General features: G+C 34.5%; 1 protein-coding gene across 31 annotated transcripts in view; it reads right to left on the bottom strand.

Moving 5' to 3' along the window:
- The window catches only part of KHDRBS2 (KH RNA binding domain containing, signal transduction associated 2), a 339,549-nt gene that overhangs the window by 264,228 nt on the left and 54,682 nt on the right, over positions 1-20,639 (bottom strand). For all 31 annotated transcript variants that reach the window (XR_005859018.2, XR_005859021.2, XR_005859038.2 and 28 more), the window contains exon 2: positions 18,715-18,842. Coding sequence is in view for 1 of the 31 variants with exons in the window: in XM_426201.8 (XP_426201.3) it covers positions 18,715-18,842 (128 nt within the window). In the remaining 30 variants the exon portion in view is untranslated. The remainder of the gene's footprint in view (positions 1-18,714; positions 18,843-20,639) is intronic.

The following is a 20,639-nucleotide window of genomic DNA, read 5'->3' as shown; positions in this document are numbered from 1 at the left end:
CTAGCTGAAAAATGTGTATCATCTTTATGTATTTATTCCAAAGACTACTAAAATCGCTCTACACTGCTTCAAATGGATATAATAGCAACCACATTTCACTGTTTTCCGAATTAACAAAAGATATATGTCAAATGATGACCTTAAACTTCCTGTGTTGGAAATCTCATTTAAAACTTGATAAATATACTGGATGCCAGAATAATGAAGTAATAACAATTCATATGTAATCTACTACATCTTCTAACCATACTCTGAAAAAAAGAAATTCTAGGAGTTTCCAAATAACCATTGCCTTTCTGTAATCTGGAGAGAAAAATTGCACAATATCTTTTTTGTCTCTTGATCACCTTTTTACCCTCTCACTAGAATGAGAAACTAACTTTTCATTTAAGACCACTACACTCTACTTAGTTACGTTGCAAAGTTAGTTAAGAATTGTTGGCAGTACTATCACCGTTGTTTCTCTGCAAGTTCCAGTGAATGTTTCTTCTTTTATATGGGAAAAACATTTAGGATTTGTCAGTGAGTAGTACCCCACCAAAACAAAGTATCTCATTCTCCCTAGAAGATACATGACAGAGTGATAATGCACATTAGAGAAAAAGTTTAATTGAACATTGACTAAAGACCAGAAGAGATGGCTAATATTACAGTATCTCCTGAGTTCTACCCTTGTTTTTCATTATAAGCCATTGTGCTGGCTGATAAACCTCCAACTTTATCTTAGCTCATTTCTTGAGTAATTAATAGACTCCAGAGACCAACGAATGTTAAAGTGAATAAAAGTAAAGTTGTACGTTATCGAATCAGATCCTATATATCTTCACCATTCAAACCCTGAAAGAATATTTGATATTTCTGACATATCTGTAAAATATAGCTACTGTACTGACTGAAATAGACTGGATTTTCTTTTCATTTTCCTACTTTTAAAAGTATAACGGAGACAATTGTACAGAAAATGAAAAAGGTATGCTGATGGAAGAAAAAATCAATTTTAATTTACTTATTCATGCTAGAGATTGTATTTTTTCAACAGATTTCAAGTTATTCAAGGTACAAGAATAAAGGTCTTGCTGCTACAGCTATTTTTCTCCAGGTTGAAATTAACCACTGAAGAGAAGATGCTGATGATAAGCTCAAACAGTAACTTAACGTGTATGACTTTGGGAAAGCAGATTGTGCAGATATTTATTAAACACAGCAAACTCTACGGTACTTTTTTTTTTTTTTTTTTTAAACTTTCCTTTCTGTAGGTGAATGACTTACTATGGAAAAGAAAAAACCCTATATTTGTTAATCACATCACTAATCCCACTGTGTTCAATAAAACTAACTAGAGGATCATAGAATCATAGAATGGCCTGGGTTGAAAAGGACCACAATGATCATCGAGTTTCAACCCCCTTGCTATGTGCAGGGTTGCCAACCACCAGATCAGGCTGCCCAGAGCCACATCCAGCCTGGCCTTGAATGCCTCCAGGGACGAGGCATCCACAACCTCCTTGGGCAACCTGTTCCAGTGTATCACCACCCTCTGTGTGAAAAACTTCCTCCTAATATCTAACCTAAACCTCCCCTGTCTCAAGTTTAAAACCATTCCCCCTTGTCCTATCACAATCCTCCCTTGTAAACAGCCATTCCCCCTCCTGTTTATATGCTCCCTTCAAGTACTGGAAGGCCTTCACACATTGGAAGGACATACAGTTCTAAAATATATGCAAGCCTTTATAATGCTACCATCTAAAATCCTACTCTGGTTTTATGCTTTTAATCTCAAGTTGTCATACCAATATATAAGAACTAGTTATTTTAACATCACTTCAGACTTAAATCTGCTTTTCCAGAGATCTCATTTTGTCAAAGTAAAAAAGTAAGCTTTGCTATAATAAACTTTTTTACTTGCCTCTGTACTGTATGACATAAATGTAGTCTTCATTTACGAATAGATGCCTACAGGGTTACTAGTTGTTATACTAAGCATTATATATTACAAATCTGACATGATAAATGAAACAGGAGTTTCTGAGGGTTAGATATCCAAATATCAGTAAAAATACAAATAGTTCAGACATAATCAATCCCTGTAAAAACAGAAGTACAGTAATGAATGTAGTGCATCTGATTACGGTCAGCTGGCAAAAGAATCTGATTCAGTGGAAACACTTCCTTCATTGCTCAGAGTACCTCAAAGCTGCCAAGAGCATATAGTTCATGCATCTATTTTTGTACAACATATTCACAGCAGCATTACACTGATAGCACTTAAACTAGCACATTTAAAAACAACAAAACAACCCAACTGAAACTGCAGTATCTAACTCACCACTGCTTGAGGACTAAAGACTACAGAGTCTTCCTTGTACATGAAGTTAATAACAACCACTAGAACAAACTGAGCCCAAATATGAATGCTGTTGGTACCACAACACAGCAACTTGAATTACAGAAGATCTCTAAAATGCTCTCAGTCTATTTCAAGCCTGGTTGTAGCAGTTTTAATACAGCTAATCCATGTTTATTAAACACTTGAACTAGCTTCTTCTACACTCCATCAGTGGATCCCATCAACCTAGATGAGGAATGTAACCTCTCTAAGCAAAACCATTTTTTATTTTCTCCCTGTCACAAGAAAAAGACAAATATAGGCCTTTTTAAAGATAAAATGGGAAGCTGATGACAGTCCAGCTTTCTAGGGCGTAACACCATTTAGTTCTACAATAAAAACTTGGGAGCATATTTCCTTTAGAGAAAAGAACCTATCCTACTGAAAGACCATATAAACTAGTGCAATTAGTGTTAATGATTCAGGACAGCACTAAACTGGTTTTCTCATGAAGATCTGTTAGTGTAATTTATGCAGCATTTATTTACAGTCTCTACAAAATGCACTCTGCAAATCATACCTGTTTTAAGCAACAAGCATTTGGTTTTCAGTGTCTTTTATCACATTGTAAAAATGGCAATTTAATTAAAGGCAACAGTATTGTATTCTTTGGCAGTTCTATAAAATATAGGTATGGCTTATAACGCATGTAATTATCAGTACTTTCCATTTATCAAATGAAAAACAGAATAGAGAGGGACAGCACAACGTGGGAAAGAAAAGAAAAAGCACATTACAAGAGTACTGCAATTTTCTGAGAATGTTTATTGTAATTACACCTGTACACAATTTCATTTAAAATTACTGGAATGTATATATTTTTTTTACTGTATAACAGAAAGCAGCATTTCTTTTTTAAGGAAATGTTTTCCTATTGATACGACTTTTTGTAATTACTACATTTAAAGTCAGTCATCTGCCTGTGATAAATATAGTTTCTCTGAAATTTGCAGTAGTCCCTGAGTATGCCGTCTGCTATTTGTGAAGGATCATAGAAGGGACCTCAAGCATCATCAAGCTCCAACCCCCCCCTGCCATAGACAGAGCCACCAACCTTCATAACTAATATTTGGCCAGGCTGCCCAGGGCCCCATCCAACCTGGCCTTGAACACCTCCAGGGACCGGGCATCCACAGCCTCTCTGGGCAGTTTATTACAGCACCTCACACACTCTCTGTGAAGAACTTCCCCCTGATAGCCAACCCATCTTTACTCTTTCAACTTAAAAACATTTCCCCTTGTCCTGCCATTATTTACCCTTTCAAAGATTTGGCCCTCCTGTTTACAGGCTCCCTTTAGGTATTGGAAGGCTGCAATGAGGCCACGTCGCAGCATTCTGTGAAGAGATGTGGAGAGTATTCTAAGTCACACGGCCATTTTGTCTCTTCAGCTGGCATGAATTAAAAACTGGCAGACTTTAAGAGCAGTCACTCTTCCAAAAGAGGTAAATCAATTACTTCAATTACATGTTGATTAAGACTGTGTATAGTCTATGGCTGAAAAAATATTGCTTCAAGTCAAAATAAATTGCTTAGTTGATTTATGGAGAAGCATCAAATATTTACATTGCAAATGATGACACTATCCAACAGCCTGAGATACAGGATCCATTTTGGTGGCTGTCTTGTGAGGGAAGATGTTGTGAAAACACATGAGTGTTAATAACCCCATCAGGACCTCCGCGACTGAATATAAGCTTCTGATCTTGGAACATTCACATAATTTGTTCTCCACTTGTGCCCATATTTCAAATACAAAGAATAATATTTTGGAGATTTTTTTGTGTAGTATAAAAATACTAAAAAAAAAAAAAAAAGCAGACCTACGATGTATTGCCTTAAGAACATGTGCAAACACCAGAGAACAAAAGCTCTGCTCTCAAGGTGTAAGAGGTAACAAGCAAACTTGTTTTGGAGTTTTGAAGGAGCTAGCACCTTCAAAAGAATCTCTCTTGAAAAACAACTGATTCAGAAAGCCTTTTCCAGTGGCTTTCCAATGCTTTTGATCCAGTTCTATATTTGGCTGATATTTTCAAGAGTACAGAAATTACCCTTTCCTTAGGTAGTTTAATTTCATCCAACCTTAGCACTGAAATTGTCTGCTTTCTAGCCAAAATAGACAAGCTGGTGCTTTTAGGAAATCTATTTACACATGAACATTCAGGATGAAATGAATTGCCCGTCCTATTTTAGTCTTTCTTCATTAGCAAAGCTTCTAGCCTCACAAGGATGAAGTAGCATTTTAACCCAGCTCATCTACAACAAATACAAATGCTGTGGATTCACTGAGTAAAAGATACCTGCCTCTAATCCCTCTATATATATCATAGAGTTTGTAGATATGTGTTTTTTGGGGGAATGGAGGGAGCATAATTGAAATGGGATCATTGAAAGCAGTAAATTAAAGCCCTACTCTCCTCAGAATTATTTCCAAAGAACCTCATCAACCACAGTAATAGATTTTGTGGGTACCATTCCCACAATATAAGAAAATAAGAAAACATTTTCCATCTGTTAAGTATGTAGAAATTTAGTTGTTGATACCAAAAGGGGGTCGAAGCCTCTATTTGGTGAGTGTAAATCCACACATCCTTCAGATCACAGATTAAAAATATTTGTAGATCAGGAAATTGAATGCACTGTCCGCAGTAGTCAGGGGTTAGCTCACCCCTCTTATTACAGGATGGAATGTTTTACACGGGGACATGAGGAATGTTAATGCTGTTTGTGCACATCAAAAAGTTTTCAAGTGAGATCTTTCATTTAACATAATGCTTCCCAAAACTGCACCCTTTGAGCAGAGTTTTGGCTTCTTGGCACAAATGAGCCTTTAGCGTCTGATGCAATCAATAGCTGATGTCAGGGATGACATTACATCTATGATCCACATGCTTTGTGCCTTCTGGCTTTAATTTACTCAAATCTCAATTGTTTACAATTATTTACAATTATTTACAATTTCATGGTTTTTGTGGAATAAAACCACATGATTTTAGAACCACCATTCATTTCTTACACTCGCCCTGTCCATCTTCCCTCCTCTCCCTTTTCTTCCCTCTCTGACTGGATTGCAGGGACTTGTCCCAGTAGAAATCTGACAAGCATGAAAGGGAAATGCATTTGCAGAAATTTTCATAGTTTCCAAAGTGCTTTAAAGATAGATCACTTTACTCAGTGATAAACTCGAAGTCAGACTGTTATCACAGAAATGACTTCTGAATCTCATTCCCCAGAACGTAACTATCTTGCTCTGTGGTACCAGTTAATTCATCTCTTATGATCTCATTTGCAGCAGAAAACTTGTACGTATAGATATGTTATGTTATTAGTATTCATTTTCTTGTCTAACTAGGCATTTTGAGATTACAATACTCTTGGTACACCAGAAATATAAGTAAAAAAAATACGTATTTTATTTAAATATGGACTTGTTACTTCGCTACACTGAATACATGCTACAAAAATGATTTGTTTGGCAGTTTTCTCTTGCCAGCCATTATAGGAAAGCAACCAAGTCTCTTCAACTATTCATACAATAAGCTCTTTTTATACTGTAATCTCTTTCATTAGTTCACACCTCCCTACACTGAATGTTGCTTTTTGATAGTGGCAGAAAAATCTAGCATTTTTCTATCTCTAGCATTATTTTCCTGGACAGAATAAAAAGTACTTCTAAGAATGCAACAACTTTGGCACTTTTGGCCATACCTAAAGTACCTCTAACTTCGCTAACTATTTACTGCCAACAATGAAGGTACAAAAGCACTGCAGTTGACTTGAGCTACTCTGCCTATTCAGCAATCTGAATTTGCAGTTGTTTAATTAATCAGCCCTTACTGAACTTTCACCTATTATAGCTAGATTATTTTTGTTGGTGTTGTGTTTGGTTTTCTGTTTGCAATTAGTTCGTGTTGGCTGCAAATGGACAAGTTGATTGCCCCATCATCATTCCTTTCCCAACTTAAATACCCCTCATATTGACCCCACAAAGAAAATCTTGGCACTTTCACTCTAGCATAGATTGACGTCAACTTGCTTACTAGGCAGACAAATCCAACATTGTAAAGCACTGATGCATACTCTGTCCCTGCAGGCAAACCCTGAGACAAAGGCAAAGCAGAGACAAATGAGTCAATGAAATTGAACTGTGAGGCTGATCCTAAGTACAACTACCACGACATGGTGTAGTATAGTGACCAGTACCCAAGACAAAAAGCACACACACACACACACACACACAAAAAACAAAACAAAACAAAAAAAACACCACCATGGAAATTTCCCCTTCTACTAAGGGCATAATTATTAGAGGTTTTGTAGAGATTTCCTCTTTCCTGCATCCTATTCTTCACATATATCCATGGGATAACACATTTTTCATTCCCATTGTTCTACAGACTCTTTCGAGAAAAAAAAAATCTATCTCAAAAATAGAAAGCACTGTTTTTCTCTTTTTTCCCCATCATCTATTCCTGCTAATGATATTACAAACAAAATGACGTTAAGTGCTCTAAAAGTCATCTTGCCTTTTTCTGCTAGTATGATTTTTGCAATCTCAAAAAAGTAACAAATATAATTATGCCTGAAAGAAATAAATCATCTCTTCTTGCAGAGGCTGAAAGAATACTAAAATGTGATCTATACCAGCTCTAAGCTAATTATAGTGACACTACATGTCTTTAGAACGTTAGTGTCAGCACTTACTTAATGAACCCCCTAATTTCAGGGGTTTATAACTATGCCCTACAAAATTTAGCTGCTTTAATGGGAATGTGCAACACAGCAGTCAATAGCTTCAAGTACTGATATTTTCTAGAAAGTGGCTTAAATTTTACTTTGAAATTTTCTATCTCCTCTGTTACATGGTATAAACTACAACTTGTGATGAAAGTAAACATTTGACATGGTAATGGTCTATGATGCAGAAAAAAATATTTGATATTCTTGCATTTAAAAATGAAATTTAAGAATTTTGCTAACTTTGGAGATAAACATTGCTGTATTTACAAATCACCTTTAATATCTTCATATCCAGACATGAAATTAAGGATTTCTATAAAAGAATTTAACCTCCTACGGAAAAAATATACATTAATGTGATTAATAAAAGACTTTTATGTGCACTGGATATGGAATGAACTTTTGAAAAAATAGTAATATGTCAGTTTCATATGTCAACATCTTTATCAGAAGAAAATCTGATATATTTTCTGGTGAAATCTGCATTCATGCTTCAGTCAATTATTTTAAGCAACAGAACAAATTCACTGAATGTATTTGAGAATGCAGACTCTTAGGTCTGAAAACTAGCACCGTCTTGCATTATATTGGGAGAGGGCATAAAATGCCATAAAATTATACTAAATCCATTTTTGCCCTGCATTAAAACTAGGAAACTAGAGTATATAGTATCTAACTGAGTAATTGAGCTAAAGTTTTACAGCTTATAAAAAAATAATAATTGTATTTCTTCCAAAGCGCATTCTCACTTACTCAGAAAATGAATATTTAAAGAAAGGTGATAAGGAGCAGCCTTAAAGGGTTCCTTTCTTTTAACCAATCTGAAGTAATATAAACAATATATTAGGAAAAAAAAAAAAAAAAAGAGAGAGATGTAACAGGTGTCTTGCCAGTAAAAGCAGTAAGATTCTTCTCTTTCAGAAACAAGTGGGTTTTGGCTATTTGGTACTGACAAGTTTGTTTCCTATTAAACAAGGGAGGACTAGCTCATTCAAAACTAAAACTAAATTCTGTTAAATTCTAAGGAACAGGTTCATTATTATTAGTGAATGATTCTCTATGTCCTGTAACATTATTCTTTTGATATTTCATTAAGTATTGTTCTAGTCTAACAATTTTCCTCAGTTAAAAATAAGTGGCTGAAGAAGACTAATTTCTCTATTGATGCGCTGACATAAATAGTAAACATTTTATCTCATCAAACACTAGATGGTCTATCAACTTGGAAACCAGCTATTAGTAAGCAAATGGTGTGTAATCATGCTATATATGCTACACAGCACCATATTATTTCATACAAAAGGAGTATTTATTAGTGATAGTATTTACCTTAGCATTGCCTATTTGTTGCAGTAGGCAACATTTCATTTGTTGATAACAGGGTTATAAACTCGGTTGGTGGAAACATCTTTGCTATATTCCTCACCTATTCTAGATCCAAACTATTGGAATTCCTACTTTAGAAAGCAAAAACAAAACAAGAACTCAGCACTGTTAATTGCAGCATTTATTGAGAAACAAACAAACAAAAAAAACCCAGTAAGGCAGTAAGATAAGCTTTGTCTTAATTCACAAACTTTTCCCACTGACTCCCAATTCCCAGCCATAGAAACTCAACAGTTTCTGAATAACACTGTGGTTCTCTCTACTCTCCATTCTGTGAGTGGAATGGAAAGAATCTCATATAAAACTTTATCCTTTAGTCTGCTATTTTATCAAAATTACTACAAGACTTTCATTTTTTTTTTTTCCTGTGCACTGTGCAGGTGACAGAGCAGTGACATAGGTTGCCCAGAGAGGCTGTGGAGTCTCCTTTGTGATCTCTAAAGGCTATCTTGGATGTGGTCCTCAGCACTCAGCTCTTGGTTGGGTCAGATAGACTCAGAGGTCCCTGACTACCTCAGCCATTCTCTGGTACTTTGACATCAGTTGTTCCAAATCTTTTAATACCTCCTTACGTATTTAACATCTGATAGTAATGGAATAAAAGAACATACGGTTAGGCTGTGGTTGGACTTGATGATCTTTAAGGTCCTTTCCAACCTGAATAATTCTATGATTCTATGAGAATGACCTCCTGTTCCACTAAACAGAATGTGCAACTTTATGTAAGTGCTAACTAGAACAGCTTAACTTACATAGCTTAAAACTGAATTCAACTATCAACCTTAAAGATGGGAATAGTTCCGACTCACTAAGAAGAAAGAACCTACTATTTCTAATCTGTAAGAGCTACTCAAAATTAAGGCATGTATTTATGTACTTGCAAACAGACTCTCATCTTACTCTACAAGATAACATCAAATTCAAAGCATTATTTCTAACAGTTCAATGTAGTAAGGAATGAAGACTACACTATAGAACATTGTGGGGTCTAAAAGCAATACCATGGACAAGTACTCCTAAATTTTGGCACTAGAAAGTATGCAGCAAAAATTTCTTTAATGTATACCACACCATGGCGACTTCCACATCAGTAATTTGATTCACAGCATCCACAGTATTCCATTTTCAAGGAATGTTTAACTTTAATACACATAATTTACTGTAAATAAATGAAACTAAGGCAAATGTGTTCACAAGAGACAGGCGAAAACTATTCTGAAAAAAGAAAATAATGTGTATCAAAAGAACCAGTTTATCATAAAGTATTTACTATTACTCTTCAAATTTAAGATATTTAACATTATAAGTACTCAAGTAACTGGTAACTCATCCTCTTAAAAGCTAGACAAAAAAAAAAAAAAAAAAAGGAAATGACAAGGTCATCCATAACCAGATATAGTAGGTGATCATTTTGACCAATTCACATTATTAGCTTAGTTCTGGCCCTAGTGAGATCAATAGTACTTTGATAAATCTTGTCCTAAATCATAGCTTGCTTTGTCCTTCTCCCAGAGCACAGGCCCAACCTGAAAAGTGAATGTAAGAAAAAAAAAACTGATTCATTGCATTTAAAGACAATACTTAATTTTTACTGCTTGCTTTTTTGTCCTTAGACAGCAACAAAGATTGGAAGTGGGAAAATAGAATTCCATTTCCTATGACAAATCACCAACAGATCTGCTGAACTGCCCTCAATTTCCAAAAGCTGAATTCACTGAAAACACTGAATTTGCATGTACAATACTGAAGAGAGATGTCAGTACAAAAATGTCAAGTAATACAAATAGCAGGGACAGCACAGGAAGAAACAATGTTCTAGTTGCAAACAAAGCCCCAAATATTCTTACTTGTTAACGAAGCACATCTGTTCATAAAATCAATAAGGCGCAGTCTGCATATCATTAATGTGAACTTATGCTCATGATTACAACTGTCTCTTAACACAGTCTGAATTCCTGCCAACACTCAAACGTAATTTATGCAAAAGGTGTCATGAATCATATTTATTTTTTAAACAGGTTTTGATAAACAAGGGTTTTGATAGTTTAGCAGTCTACAGAACCTCAGCTCCTACTGGTGAGTAGCTACAGATTGTTTGTATTCCATCCATAAGGAGTAATTCATGGAAAAAATGGAGAAGACTGAAGTAAAGAAGACTGTGGGGAGACCTCACTGGGTTTTTTCAGTACTTAAGAAGTGATTATAAGAAAGCTGGGGAGAGGCTTTATTGGAGGGTGTAGCAATAGAACTTTTTTGTAGTGATAGAACATTTGTTTTTAAACTAGAAGAGGGTAGACTTAGATTAGATGTTAGGAGGAAACTCTTTACTCGGAGGCTGGAATAGTTTGCTCAGAGAAGCCATGGATGCCCCATCCCTGGAGGTGTTCAAGGTCACATTGGATGAGTCCCTGGGCAGAATGATGTGGTGGGTGGCAGCCCTGCCCATGGCAGGGGGTTGGAACTAGATGGGGTTTATGTCCCTTCCTAAGCTATTCTATGATTAAATGACTGTATGCAAGAAAACAGTAAAACCTGGAGACTGAATTATATATTTGGATATAAAAATAATGGAAATGAATCCTGTTAATAATTTTTCAACAATCACATTACCAAAGAGGGAAAAAAGCTCTTAATATTGGAAAAATTACAAACAAGTTGCACAGAAATGTTACTGCCACTTTAACTGTTGCTAAAAATTTATATAGCCACAGACAGTTAACTGAAACAAAGAGTGAGGTAAAACCCTGTGACATTGTCTAGAATAGCAAGGAACAATTTTATTAAGCAATTTCTAAGATCCATACTGAGCAAAATTTCTCTCTTTGACAGAGGTTAGCTAATGTAGAGGAGAGCTTACATCAACATCAATGCTCTGAAAACAAATAAGTCACTAGAAAAAAAGGGAACCTATTTAAATCAAGTTACTTTGTGTCCTCTGAAGAAATTTGCAAGACTGACAGAGGTCCTGAAAATACTAAAGCAGTGCTCATCCCTGACAGGAAAATAAAAACAGACAGATGGATGAAAGGTCCTAAATGAAAGGAAAAATGTGTACATGACGTTTTATCCATGTATTTTACTGAAAGTAGAACTAAAGTATTCTTCCAAATTTTCCAAATGCCTTTTATAACTTTATCCACGACAGAAGATTCTTACTCTGAATTTTGAGTACAGTCAAATACTAAAAATTGTACTGAATAACAGAGTTACATCACTCTCAAAAGAAAACTTTGGAGTTGTGGAATGAGTTTTGAGAGGTTCTATCTTCTGCAAGATATTGAGAAAAATAAAAATGAAGATACTGTTTTTACTCTTCTCTGCTCAAGTCTTCACAACAGATTTCACTTTTCATAATTATTTCATAATTAATTGGATAGCTCATATGAAAATGATTTGAAGCAAACTTCGGTTACAAGAAGCTGAACTCTTTATTTGGTTATAAATTGTAATTTTCTAAAGTATTTTCTGTATAATCAGTGAATCCAGAAATCAAACACGTAATGAAGGCATCAAATACTATTAAATTCCAGACTAAGTATAAAACATAAGCAGTTTTTTCCTCTCCGTTACTCTGTGCTGTATGAATCAAAGATTATGGGTAGCTTTTACATTGAATATGGAAATCAAAATGAATATGAAAATTGAAATTATGCCAACTTTTTTTTTTTTAAAAAAGGAACTTGAATCCTCTCCCACATCCCATCAATATAAAAATAAAGTGATATAAATAAAGACAAAAATAAAGTGATATTCTGTTGTAAACCTGCCTGTTTATTTCATCGTCAGTTGGCAGAGCTTTGAATATATAGGTTGAAAGCATCTTTAGTTAAACAACTATTCATAGCACCAACTTAAGTAAAATACATTTTATCTAAACTAATAACTTCCTGCCTTGCATTATTCAGGTTTCTCTTCAAAGAATTCATTTGAAAAAATAGCAAGCATGACTTTTTGTATTTAGCTTAGAATCAATCTAAATTCTACCATCCTTCTACACACATATATAGGCTTTTCTTGTTTTATGCAGGCAAAAAAAAAATGCAGGTAGACAGTTAAAAATCCCCATTCTATAGTTACCCACCTAGTTCTTTTTTATTTTTATTAAAACTACAGATTCCCTCTGCCTCTGCTCCCCAGGATTGAGTGAGAGACTAAGTTTTCCTTAGACACCAAGGCCCTCATTTCATTACAACAATAAAAACAGAGTTTGAAGCCCTGACTACTCACTGAACTGACAGCCCAGGCCCCATTTTCCTCCAAATTTTTGTAATTTTCTTGACCATCCATTGGATGGTCATATCGCTATTTCTTTTCCGTTCTGAATAAGAAGCAAAATATACAAATCTATATTTAATTAATTTTACTTTATGCAGATTTATTACTGTGTTTACTGTTTATTTTTTCTGAATTATCCCTTTGTCCACACTTTCAGTAGAATTAATGAACAAAGTGAGCCATCCCCTATACACTGAAATCCAGCTGAGCTGAAGCCAAGCACAAAAGGGGCAGTATTTCTTCAAAAATCAATCACTTAAATTAACTTGAACTGGACAAGCTTCCAAAGAAGAACTTCCATATTATGTGCCACACAAAACTAAGGTTTTAAACATGGTCTTAAATTATTAAACTGTAAGAAGAAACAAATTTGTAGATCAAGTTGCATAAACTCCTTATGTATGTTTTCCATAAAGTAATTGGGTGACATTCAAAAGGAAAACAAAATGGCTGGTAGCTAAATAACAAAAATCTGTATCAAAGAACTGCTGAGTGTGATCACAAAAGTTTAGGTGTACTAAGCTTCTTCAGTCATATGCCATTTGAAACCACACACTTGGATGAATTTAACTTATGAGAACAATAAATGACCAGACCAAACAGATAACTGATCTAAACAGAGAAAAATACATATTTGAAAACACTAGAGGACAACTGAATTATTTTAACTTGAGTTTTTTTTTCCTCTTTGCTTAACCATTTTAATCATGAAATAGTCTACAGTTTGTTTCATACTTAAAAATAATTCAAAAATTCATGCCAAGAGAAAAGTAATATACCATGATTTCTCAAAAGCCTTTGTAGACAGAAACAAAATAAACAAATGACATCGAATTTGTTGGAAAATCACAATTTGTTTAGCAGCAGATGTCTATCAGTAGGTAACTACTTGCCAGAGAATCCAGTTCGGACTGGCTCCCCATGCTCACTCCTGACCATTCTTTGGTAGTAATGAACTGTTGTTTTTTTGTTGTTATTGTTTTTTTTTTTTTTTTTTTTTTTGCTTAGTCTTCAAGTTCAGTTACTTCACCTTCTTCTTTCCTATCTCCTATATATTACGTATTTATTTTCCGCGCCATTTCCCCATGTAATGAAACTTAACTGCATACACTGTAATTCATTTTGTGAATTGAACTTTGTCTTATCTTCCAGACTGTTTGCTCCTCCCCATCTCAGTCATGACAATCCTTTTCCACTTTCTCCTCATTAATGAGAGTCTTTCTCCTACTGACTATGGCCACAGTTCCTTTTTACTCTCTGTGCCAAACAGCAACATCAGAGCTTTCGTTTCTCTATATGAAATACCATTGAAACAATAGAAAGACAGTAAATTATTTTAGTTTGGGGGGAGAGGAATATTCACAGAACTGCCACTGCTAGAAGTCTCTAATAGGTTGGGGGGTTTTTTTGCTTGTATATTTTTGATATAGAATTGATACATAATAAACGCATTTATTAATTAATTGAAACAATGGTTGATTAATCATATACAGTGGAAAATTCAGAACTCAGCTCAGACTTCTTTTCATCCCAAGAAATTTCTGCTATACTTATTTAGACAGGTTCTTACTTGTATTTCTAATCTGATCTACACAATATATAAAAGGGAAGGACACATTTAAAATACATGCGGAAAAGAAACGCTTCAAGTTACTGAGTAGCATTTAACTTCATTTAATGAATTATATACTTGATAAAATTGCAAAATGACTGGCCAAATGTTGATAGCTGCCTTACAGCTGTTACATGGACATGACTTGCATTAATACATTCTGTATTCAAGTTCATTTGAATTATTTACGATCCCTTCAGGACCACTGAAAACAAACAAAATAATCCCATTAACTTCTGCTAAATTTATTAGAAAGAGTAAAATTACAAACCAGCTTTCTAATCCTGCAAATAGCTACTTCATCCAAGGTCTGATTTGAATGCGATATAAGAACATTTTTAGTGGAGAGATCCACTAAGTGTAATATATCTTCAAGACACGGTACTTTGTTGTGCAAATCACCTCTGGATTCTGTTTCAGCTGAACAAATAAATTTAATTTCAAGAGTAGTGTCACATCACATGTTATCTGTAGGAAATCAGCGGGAGAAATGCGACGACCATAGTAGATGATCAGCAAATCTCGTTTATTGTTTCAGCTGCCTGTACATTTATAGTGTGGATAATAGGCTCATACATATTGCTAAAGTGGAGCTCAGGATTGGCTCGCTAGTCAGTGTCAACTACGCCTATCTTTGTGCTCTGTGGTTATCTCACAGCAAACACTCTCTTACAGACTTCTCAAAACACTGTTGCCGGCTTTCTCCATCGGCATCCTGTTTTGTTCCTAGTTCTCATACCTGACCGTGCGCGTAACAAGGTTGCTTAACCAGCTGCACAGTGTCTGCATGGCTTTTCTCAGTCAGCCAGTCATCAATAAATCTCTCCACAGTTATCTACCACATAAACAGTTTGCAGTTGATAAAGAAGAAGAAATGTGACTTCAGTCCAATCATTCTAGGAACTTTCATAAGATAGCCAAAACAAAGAATAAAGCATCTGGAATTAAACTAATTTTTTAGTTTTTATTAAGTTTTTATTATGAATAAGTTTTTATTAAGATTAGCTTAACTTTCTTCACAAAAAAACATTCACCATAAAGAAGGATGCCAGCAGCCTTTCAAGGGGGTAGGGGGCCTGATTCTATTGTTTTTTCCCCAAAAGTGGTAGCTAAGCCTCCAGAAGGAAGTCAGCAGAAGTTGGGAAGCTCAGCTGAAAATAGCCAATTTCTCAGATATACTATTGCCGGATAACTGGGTTGGTGAGTCTGTGCAGGGAAGAGGCTTAATTACCCTCCTAAGAGGCTGTGGCTTGCAGTTTGCATCTCTACATCATGGAAACCATTCAGAAAAACCAACCTATATAGGCTTAAGTTCCTTCCTAATGAACGTAGTGGTTTTATGAGTTAATGAGGTAGCACCCTGGAACACCTCTTTGCTGTAATTTATAAATATTTGTTCTTCATATGATCATAGGATTTCAACGGTGACTTCCATGACAATAACGGAAGTTATAATTTATATTTGTTTAGGTGTTGTAACCCAAAGCCCTTATAAGAAATGGAGTACCTAATCCCAAGGAGTTGGTGTGCAAATGAAAGAGCTGTACATCAGGTTTCTAAATTGTGGCTTCTATTGTTCAGCAACAAGATCATTTCTGATTTTTCTTTCTTTCCTTTTAGAAATAACTCACTCTTTTTCCACATTTGATTTATTTGATATATGACATACAGTAGATTAATGGTAAATTTTTTATGAACAACCCTGTACAAGCTTTATATTGAACAGTTAAAAAATAAGTTGATAAATGGAGAAGTCAGTAATAAATATTCTTCTAAGCATTTTTGTGGGTCTGTCTTAGATGGAATGCTTATATACAAAAAATAAATGACACTATGGGACAGGAAAAATAGAAAGATACTACACTCCTGTTTCTGAAAGAGTTTCGAGGATATTAAAAAATATCTGCTGCATTGAGAAGTGTGTAAGAAGGAACATAAGAAAGACACATAACTTTAATGGATCTGGTAACTTAAGAGATAACCCTGTTGCTAATAATAGACTTTGATTCTATTTTTCTGTTGCCTGCAACAGCAATTTCACAAATCAAACTGCAGACATTGAATAGAGACAATTTCATAATACCTATTCTGCAATTTCAAGAGCAATTTAGCTACTAGAAGCCTTCTGCGTTCAATTTAATTCTCACTTAAACCTTCTAAAGCTGTAACAGAAGGGATCTACCCCCCACTGCAACTTAACACATAGAGCATCCTAAACCTCCAGAACCAAGGGTTCCTTGAGCAATTGGTATTGCTTCATGTAGCCACAATAAAAAAAAAAAAAAGAAAGAAAGAAAAAAGTCTTTAAAGGAATGATGTTGTTCCTAAATAGACTAAAGAGGCTATAAATCATTTTAAATAACTTTTATTTTTACCTGGTCAGATTTTTTTTTTTCAAAATCTGTATACACTTGGACAATTCCTTCAGATTAACATATCCTGCTCACCAAGCACTGTCCAGTAAAGCTCATCAGCAAAGAATAAATTAATAATTTAAACCGATGTTCTTTCAAATATAAGCACCTCTCAGACTGAACTGTTAATAAAGCAAAAGTATGATCAGCTGCTCTTATACCATGCTTTGTTAAATATATAAAATTAATGTCTTTTTTTCACCCAATTTTTACTGTTTATGGATGTTTACAACGTAATCTTCAGCAACGACTAAGTACTAATTTTGACTGTCCTTATGTTTACAACTCATCAAGAAAAGATAAGGCACCAGACTACAGCAATCAGCAGCTTGATACAAATTTCAAGTCTAATCCTTGAAGGATGGCAGGAAAGCTGCAGTTCTGACAATTATTTCATTCTGAACATAGAACATTGCTAGAAAATAAACTACAAAAACATTCCAAGAGTGTATTTTGCATTACTGAAAGAATTTCATTTGCACTGCACCGTTGTGGGGTTCTTTTGTTTAATGGCTCAAAACCTAAATAAATAGTTTATATATTTTAATGCTTATTAATATAACAAATTCATTAAAGTAAATTAAGTTTAATGAAATAGTATTCAGGCAATATAGTGGATAGATTATTGCCATTGTCTTTTAAGTAGTTTGTCTTTCTGCTATCTTCATAAAATAATATTCTGAATAATTATCATGTTATCGTTACAGCACTATTATATTCTTATTAAGAAATTCAGGTCATCCATAGCATTTATACAAAATACTACAAATCCAGGCAAAGTACCTCAAGGTAGGCAACAAAAAAGTAATTCCCTAAAGCACTGCATGCATTTCTAAGATCTTTACCATTTGGATGATTACATTATCTCAGTTTTTTATTCACTAGTCAGGAGATAAATGACAGCTAGAATCACTGAATCTCTCTCTCTTTTTTTTTTTTTTTTTACATCTTTCATTTTATTTGATAGACTTTTTAGCCATAGTAATTTATTGCTATCACTGATGAAAATATGAAGCAAAAAACTGAACGCACAATCAGGGCTAATGTTGAACCAAATACCACGTGATAATAAATCAGAAAGTAAAAAAATACTCTAGAGATAAATAGAGATGTCTACCGTTTCAGTTCGAATACCATTACAACAAATGATTAGGTAAAATAAAAAGCTGTATAAATAAAACTATATTTTCTTCATGCACACATATTTTCTTGTAAAGATATGAAATGATTTACAGCATTTCACAAAAAAGTATAAGAAACTAACAAAAGCTTCAGACAAACAACTTAATTTGAGGTTCCCTTGCAAAGCAAACTTCCTGTTTTTTGTCTCAGTACGTAACAGTGAGAACAAAGGCAACATATGAGCAAAGTATTTTATAAAAGGCAAAGACCTTCTCAAATTCATAGCTTGCGGAATTCTTACTACTTCATCTTTTACAACTTCATACAGCACAGAAAAAACCCTAATTCTTATAAGAAGATGCAGCACACATAGATTAACGTTTTAGAGCTACTAAACATTTTTTTCTCTATTTTGTTAGAATATTTTTTCCTGAACTGGTCCTTTCTTTTCTAAAAATACAGTATCTTGTCATTATCAAGAAAAAGGCTTCCGTGAGAAAACAATTCAGAGTTTTTCCCAAGGACTACCTCCAAAAACCCAACTGAAGTAAAAAAAAAAAAAAAAGTTGAAATGCATTTCATAGCTTTTCTGAAATGTCCTCAGACAGAAATTAGATCATCCAATATCTATAAGAGATGCATTCAGACAGAAGCATTATTTCTAATTATTCAAATATTTTCAAGCCTGCACGCTGAGAGACAATAAAAAAAATTATTAAATGACTTTTTCACTAATCTATTGAGAAAGATTTTAGAAGTGTTAGACTACATTTACAGTACCTTTGGATATTGTTTGACAGGGATCAGAACTCTCTCTGACAACTTTATGTTCTTGTTGCTGATAACATCAAGGTATTTCTTTTCTTCATCTTCCTTCTTGCCTTCAGAACCCTGAAATTTTTCAATTTCTGAAAATAATAGAAAAAGAAAGCAATCAGTGACATGACATTTGTCATCCTCAGCAACTTTAAATTTCTACATCATAATATAGATTTTGCACTCACGTGATATGTACTGTTAACTTTGAAAAAACCTAGACTATCACCAGTGCTGAGAGGCATAGGTGGTAGCTCACAGTTCATACTATTTGATTATTTCCCAGCTGAAATTGACTCCCAATGATCACAGTGGGAACAGGAAAAGATGAAGCTTATGATTCAAGCAATCAATGTTTTAAAGAGGATCGCATCACCACAGCTTGATGTTATTTCGTAAATGTGACCTGCCAGAATTAGTCAAGTTCCAAGGGCTAAAATTAAGGGAGAGCACTAAAACATTGAAGAATTATTTAGAAGTTGTTCAAAGTAAATTAAGAAATAACTCTTTCACAAAACAATTTTTCACTGAAGGACCGCAAAAGTAATAATTATACAAAATAATAATGATGTGTGGAACATTTGATAGGATTCACAAAAGCAGCTCCAAAATATACTCAGGTTAGATAGTTTTGAGTGTTTTCACACAAAGTCTTTAATTTCTGAAGCCCGTTAAGCAAAGGATATGAATATCAATCAAATTTACTACCCTGCAAAGAATATCTAATGTGGTATCATAATTCTCTAATAGTATGGATACTATATAAAAAGTTGCATTTGCAGCAATGTCATTATTGACAAGAAGGAAATAGCAATGCTTGTGAGTTAACTAAATGACTGAAAGGGACAGCTGTGCGTCTGAGAAATGTGCATTTGCATGGCCAACAAAGGCGGCACAGGAATTAGAAACACACAGATAGCAGTGTGTAACACACGTAAAAGTTTATTTTATTTTAAAAAGGCACAAGAATTAGTTAAAACAATGTAAACTCCAATGATTTACAAAGATTGTTATTCCTTTCAAGTAAGACTGGTGGGAAGAGGAGCTTTCTCAGAAGACAGAGTGATAAAATAACTTAATTACTGGACCGAGACAAAACATTAATTTTTTCTCTTTAACTACAGTTGCTCTCTATTTTGTATACTCCTTGTGTCATTTCACGACTAGGACCATGATAGATGGTGTAGGATTCTATCATGAAAAAATGACCAGGATCAAACTGCTGATGTGCTTGCTCCATGTGGAGCAGGTTTCATTACTTATAAATTGTGATTTGCCAGCCAGCTGTGAAACTTCTGGTCACTTATAACACACACTGGAAAAAGATAATACATCTTTAGTCTTCAGAACTTCAAGTTTATTTTCATGAATTCAACCGATCTGTGTTTACTGAAATACATGGTTAGTATAGGATTTTGAGAGCAATAACAAACGAAGATCCAGACACATCAGCATTCTCCAGCAAGAATAAAAAAAAGAAACCCAACAGAACATTTTCAAGAATGCTTATCCTAGGCAGAAAGAGAAAAAGCAGCATTCCTTGAAAAGAATCTTCACATATTTTCCACCCACTTTTGCTCTGAGCTAACTGAATTAAGCAGGGTGACAGATAACTATTCAATTACCTCCTACAGTACCTGTCAATCCCCCAGCACGCTTCATTCTCGCCTTTCATTCTCTAATAGTACTGTCGCACTTTCTTCTGTATAATACACATGTATCTCATCTCTCTTAATTGGAAGAGAACGTGAATATCACAGTTATGCAGAACAGGTCACAACTAGGAAAGTGTCAGAGACTAAAGGCATTTCTAACAGCATTTAGAGATTTTTTTATTCCCATGAAAATTGATCTTCAGTTCTTTCCAGATCTGGAGCTGCAAAATTCTG

This window comes from Gallus gallus, chromosome 3 (genome assembly GCF_016699485.2).
Source record: "Gallus gallus isolate bGalGal1 chromosome 3, bGalGal1.mat.broiler.GRCg7b, whole genome shotgun sequence".
In the NCBI taxonomy this organism is placed as follows: domain Eukaryota; kingdom Metazoa; phylum Chordata; class Aves; order Galliformes; family Phasianidae; genus Gallus; species Gallus gallus.
This window is presented reverse-complemented; position numbering and strand designations above follow the sequence as displayed.